The sequence below is a fragment of the Triticum aestivum genome, chromosome 2B (genome assembly GCF_018294505.1).
Source record: "Triticum aestivum cultivar Chinese Spring chromosome 2B, IWGSC CS RefSeq v2.1, whole genome shotgun sequence".
NCBI classification, from domain to species: Eukaryota; Viridiplantae; Streptophyta; class Magnoliopsida; order Poales; family Poaceae; genus Triticum; species Triticum aestivum.
The window spans coordinates 224722063-224728248 of NC_057798.1; the positions used below are offsets into that span (position 1 = coordinate 224722063).

At 49.5% G+C, this 6186-nt stretch overlaps 1 protein-coding gene across 1 annotated transcript; it reads left to right on the forward strand.

Annotated features, from left to right (window-relative positions):
- The first annotated feature begins 822 nt into the window (after positions 1 to 822).
- Positions 823 to 3709, forward strand: LOC123044490 (aquaporin PIP2-1). Its single transcript, XM_044467229.1, has 3 exons — positions 823 to 1549; positions 2993 to 3133; positions 3236 to 3709. Exons 1-3 carry the CDS (start codon positions 932 to 934, stop codon positions 3347 to 3349), a joined length of 873 nt encoding a protein of 290 aa, XP_044323164.1. The 5' UTR covers positions 823 to 931; the 3' UTR covers positions 3350 to 3709.
- Positions 3710 to 6186: the final 2477 nt, after the last annotated feature.

Consider the following 6186-nt stretch of genomic DNA (forward strand, 5'->3'; position numbering starts at 1 on the left):
ACGCCATCCCACCTCCGTCGATTTCCTTCTCCCACCATCTCCGCCTTTATTCCCACCCGCACCATGGCGTACGTTGTGCCCCGCTTTTGCCCCCGACTCAGCCTGACTCGCTCGAAATGGCCGATTCGGGCATTCCCAGCGAGCCAGGCTCTGAACTGCTTTAAGGTTCGTGTCGATGTGAGCCTGGCCTACTTGTATGCAACCAAACATGCTCTTTTTTCCTGCGCAGTCCTGGTTGGGCTCTATGCAGTTAACCAAACACATCATTAGACTAGTTTAACTTCTGAACCCTTTTGTTTATGACGAAAATGTGATGAATGTAGCCCGGTTTAAATGAAAAATTCTAGTTTGTGTGAAAAATCTTCTGACGTTTGAAATATATGCGGCCCGTTTGAGCTACACGGTTGGATGTCTGACACGATACTGTTCGTTTTTGGGGAGACGCCCTAATCTACGAAACACCTATCGTCTTCATTTTGTCACAATGCTCAGTCGGCAAGCTCTCCAAACTTCTAATGGAGGGAAGAGATATCCGTGAATCCTGGAATGTGGCGTTTGCACATGCCCCAACAGCTTATCCACCTCACTTCACTGCAGCAGAAAAACAAAAGGCCCATTCAGTCTTATCAGCAAATTAAATACTCCTCCTACTCGTACAAATACAAATAGAATTCAGAAGAAGAAAATACTACTCCGTCACTAGCTCAGTTTTCTGTTCAATCAAGGACACGAGCCCCTCCGTCGATCGCACACACACCACACACCCTCGCCTTGTTGTCTTTTACCTACCGCCTCTCCCCCGCTCCATAAATACCACCTTCCTCTCCTCTCCTCTCGTCACTCCCCCACCACACACCGCAAGCCCCACCTCCATTTTTTCCAGTCAGGTTTGCAGCGAGAAGGAACAGCAAGGAAGGCTAGCTACACGCCGATGGCCAAGGACGAGGTGATGGAGACCGGCGGCGGCGGCGACTTCGCGGCCAAGGACTACACGGACCCGCCGCCGGCCCCGCTGATCGACGCGGCGGAGCTGGCCTCCTGGTCGCTGTACCGCGCCGTCATCGCGGAGTTCATCGCCACGCTGCTCTTCCTCTACATCACCGTGGCCACCGTCATCGGGTACAAGCACCAGACGGACCCCGCGGTGAACGCCGCCGCCGACGCGGCGTGCGGCGGCGTGGGCGTGCTCGGCATCGCCTGGGCCTTCGGCGGCATGATCTTCGTCCTCGTCTACTGCACCGCCGGCATCTCCGGGGGCCACATCAACCCGGCCGTCACCTTCGGCCTCTTCCTGGCGCGCAAGGTCTCCCTGGTCCGCGCGCTGCTCTACATGATTGCGCAGTGCCTCGGCGCCATGTGCGGGGTCGGCCTCGTCAAGGCCTTCCAGAGCGCCTACTTCGTCAGGTACGGCGGCGGCGCCAACACGCTCGCCGCCGGCTACTCCAAGGGCACCGGCCTCGCCGCGGAGATCATCGGCACCTTCGTGCTCGTCTACACCGTCTTCTCCGCCACCGACCCCAAGCGCAGCGCGCGCGACTCTCACGTCCCGGTAAGCACGACATGCCGCAGAATTCTTTTGAAAAAGTAAAGATTTCTTGTTCGTATAAGAAAAGTAAAGCTAGTTGTTAGAGCTTAACTGAAGATGGCATGCCATGAGGATAGATCGTCCAAAATGAGGAGCATGATGCATACGTATGAACAAAAAGGGGGAAAGCAAGAATATCCTATACGATGAACAAAATGGGTAGAATGATACTCCTTTATCCTAGATATATCATCTAGGATGAACAAAAAGGAGGATAGTATGTATGAATGTTAGGGAGTTTTTTTTTTTGTAAAAATTAAGTACTGCCATGATGCTTTACTCCCTCCGTCACAGTTTAGAAGGCACAGTTAAATTTGCGTGTGTCCACAATAGACAAGGTTTAAGACGCATTGCATTTATTTCTAGTAGCTAATTAATACTTCGATAGTACTATTTCTATATACATGTGCAGTATGAATGCTATTTTTTAACCCATCTCACAACCAATAGATAACCACATAGGTCCGAAAGAATTTCCTAGCGCGCCTTCTAAACCGTGACGGAGGGAGTAGGAAAATGTTTTTCTCCATAACAGTAGACATAAGTCTTCCCGTAGGCGTAAATGTGGGTCGTAATAGTTGAACTGGCACTGCAATTGACGCAAGAATGAAGAATCCAGATGCATCTAGTGGAGTAGTACACGTCCGCGTGGCCAGACACTCAGACAGTCACTACTGTGATAAGTATGTTTACTATTCCAGTTAAGTCCCATCTCATCCATGGCCTTGGCCGATGTGGCCCCAACAGTAAGCTGAGCTGTTTGGGTGTGATAACACATGGCCGATTTCGTCCAGCGCTGGCTGGTGAATTATTGCCCAGGGCCCCCACCCTGACATCCACGATGAATTATTGGTCTTGTAGTACAAATTACCTCTCCTTGGCTGCATGTGGCTAGCTAAATTCAGAGTTACATGATCTAAAAAGTTGAGAGTTACTACTCTGTCCGGTGAGGGATGGTGCGAGCATCCCTTTTTGCGAGGGCACTAGTGAAGGTGCGGTTTCGTGGTGACAAAACGTGATGTTCGGCCGCTTTGCCCGATCCCGTCAAAATATGCCATCGTACTGGTAGTCACTGGCTCTGGTCTTTTGGGGCGGTGAAGCGCGCACTGAGGCCGGCGTATGTGCCGGGAGGGAGAGGGAAAAGGAGCCTTCACTCCACGCTCGTTGCCGCTCCACCTAGTTTCCTTCCCGTTCAATCAAAAGGGGCGGCAAGTGGCCGGCCTTTCACGACTTTGGGTGTCCTCCAGCACTCCCATGATGCGGACGGCCGGAGCACGCATGGCCATGCCATGCTTGAAGAACCAGCAACCTGAAAACGACCCGGCATGGGGAGTGCCGATTAGTTCAGTTGAGAAAGTAATTTGGGTCTCATGCTATTATGTTTGCTTTGCTTGTGTCTTTCTCCAGGTGCTGGCGCCCCTCCCCATCGGCTTCGCCGTGTTCATGGTCCACCTGGCCACCATCCCCATCACCGGCACCGGCATCAACCCGGCCAGGAGCCTGGGCGCCGCCGTCATCTACAACAAGGACAAGGCCTGGGATGATCAGGTACCGTACTATCTAGTGTATTTACTTGCACGCTCCAAACCACCATTCCATTTTCATGTTAAGTTGCTTTGATCTCATCTTGGCTTAATTTGTTTGCTGCAGTGGATCTTCTGGGTCGGCCCCATGATCGGCGCGGCGATCGCGGCCTTCTACCACCAGTACATCCTCAGGGCCGGCGCCATCAAGGCCCTCGGCTCCTTCAGGAGCAACGCGTAACAAGTTATCATCCACGTCAGCTCCATGCAAGATTGAAGCAATGGCGACCTGTGTTGTGCCCATCCAGAGAGAAATGCGCTTTTGCAACTTCTCAACAGTTCAGTTGGCCCGCAATGGTCGTGTTATTTATGTGTCGGCAGCAGCATATGCGTAGTGCGAGTACGTGGTTGGCCTCCATGTGCCCGGTCCTGCGTGCCGTGTCTTGTAATTCGGTCCATGGGATCGCTTTGTCTTAATTAGCCCGCATTGCTTTTCCTACTGTATTTAAATTTGGCGACCATATGATCGATCCAACGTCGCCACCTTTCTGTCTAAGTCATGAATCCACCAAGCAAGTGATCATCCCAAATAAGTGCTCTATTGTCTTGTTTGTGACGAGTGGTGGTACTCTTGCTTTCTAATCTTGTTGCTGCTTTGCCGATGTGAGTCCTCAAGCCCGAATGATCATATGTCGTGTGACGCGCCAACTCTTGTTTTCTGCCCTTGCATGTCCTGCTGCTCTACGGTCTCATCCACTCGACGGAGCTGTCTCTTTCTCTCGCTTTTGTTCCTTGATTCCTATAGTTATCACTTGTCATGATCCTTACACCTATCATGGGATGTTGTCATCCAGCAGGATTCTTGTCTTTGGAGAGAGTGTTGCATGTCTTTTTCATTACGACCGAAGACCATACAAACTCTTGTGTTGTAATGGGGGTGATTGTTTCGATCAATTCCACCCTAAGTAATATGGTTTGGTTTTATACATGGTGTCTTTCCTTTTCTCTTGTCGAAAGGGGTTCTGTAGAGTCCAGAGATTGGACTATATCCGAACATGATTTTTTGGCAGTGTGATGATGACTCGAGAAATACCGGTTAGATAGGTGGAATGTGTTATGCCGGCCTTAAAGTGATACGGGAATAGACCATCCAATGTCGCCCGCATACATTTTAAATCGAATTTGACCAAACAGAACAAATTTCATGCAAACAGGGTGTGATTTACTTAAGTTCGGACATAATTTACATAAAATAGAAGATATTTCGTCTGTTCAATTAAAACTTAAAAAATACTAACTTGTGGTGGACGGTGACCTCATACGCGTCGCTGACCTGCCCAGCGGTGGAGTCGTTTGAGTGGTCCTTCCAGCAGCGAAAGTGCACGGAGTGAGGGCAAACGCGGTGGACAGGCTCTTCGCTGGGAGATCGAGGAGGGGGCGCTCATGGGCGTGCGCTCGCGCCGCCATCCTTGCCGCTGGCCCTGCGCCGTGATGAAGGAAATCTATGTGAGTCCTGTGTGTGTGTGTGTTACTGTGTCTCATCAGCTCCTCTGTCTCGATGTGATTTTCCTGTGTCTCATCCGGGGAAAGTTTCACATGATACCAAGTCTTAGGTGATACCATGGTACGGGCTTCTAGGCTGTTGGATCTCAGATCCTACGGTGTCTGAGGATCTCTAGTACCTACGAGTAATTTTGTGACTCTTGGATGATTCTTTTGCAAAATGTTTGAGAGCCCTCGGAGCCGTTAGATCTGATATCCAACGGCTCATAGAAGCCCGTATCATGCATGGTATCACCTAAGACTTGGTATCACCTGATATTTCCCCGTCTCATCTGCTCCCTTTCATGTAGCAGTAGCAGCAGGAGCGCAGGCATGGCTTACAACGGTCATGCTGGCGAGGTCAGAGACGTCCACAATAGCAAGACCATGAAGACCCTCCTCAAAGAGCGAACACATCTATGGATATACGCCCACGCGCACCAAAATTATCCTTTTTTTGTGAAAATTATCCATATCTATTATCAAAGTTCACCGGGAGTACAAAGCACCTCAAACATAATAGAAATTACATCGAGATTCTAAAACCACCGAATGACTGCTACTGCCATCAGAACGAGATGCCGACTCGCCGCTCCCTACCGGAGCCGGCTTGACCTTGTGGATGACAGTCAGGAAGTCGTCGTGCATGTTCCCCTAAGGACCAGCGCCTTGAAGTCATAGTCGTCGTCGTCATTGAACCCTTGAATAGATCTGAAGCACCTGCCACCAAATCTCGCCACATGAAGAAAAACCCTAACCTCACCGCCCCAAGGAGACAACAGGAATCTATGCCAGAGCTTCATCGACATCGTCCAGATGAACGAACTCGAGGAGGATCGGAGCCCGGAAGACAAACTCGGAAAAGAAACGATGTCATCCGCCTAAGCGCCGCACGTGCGAGGACTAAAAATCCTAACCTAAACTACTAACCGGAGCAGAGGCACCGAGATTCCCCTCCCCCCCCCCCCCAGCCGCCAGAGCGGCAAACGGAGGGGAGACGAATCCACATGCTCGCCGGTGAAGTTTGAGAGGAGAGTTTACCCTAACCACGACCCCAAATTATCTTTTTACCTTATCGTCCATGCTCATCACTGAACGATGGCCATATGACCAATAGCATGCCAACTTTTATAAGTATGCATATCATGGCAAATTAGCTCTTTTGCCAACTAAAGATACTTTTTTGCCATGACAACAAGTTCCCTTTTTTTTGCCATGGCAACAAGTAGAGTTTTTTGGTGCATAGTTTTGATGTATGGCAACTAAAACCTAACTTTTGCATGGCTACTGAACATGTGTTGCCATGGCAACTGAAGTTATTATATTTGCCCATGATAATAACTGAAGATGTGTTAGGATGGAAACTTAGTTTTCTCAAATTGTAATAATGCAATAGTTTTATTTCCAGACCATGACAACCCATGCTATATCAAAATGGCAAGTTAAGACGCATTTTTGCCCTGGAAAATTGTTCATAATTTCATGTTTGCAATGTTCAATCTATTTTTCATGGCAATTTCCATACAAAACATGAAA

Excerpts from the sequence above, each read along its gene's own strand:
- LOC123044490 (XM_044467229.1), top strand. The coding sequence starts at position 932 with ATGGCCAAGGACGAGGTGATGGAGACCGGCGGCGGCGGCGACTTCGCG. Across the intron at positions 1,550-2,992 it reads CGCGCGACTCTCACGTCCCG|GTGCTGGCGCCCCTCCCCAT; the intron begins GTAAGCACGACA and ends GTCTTTCTCCAG. Across the intron at positions 3,134-3,235 it reads ACAAGGCCTGGGATGATCAG|TGGATCTTCTGGGTCGGCCC; the intron begins GTACCGTACTAT and ends TGTTTGCTGCAG.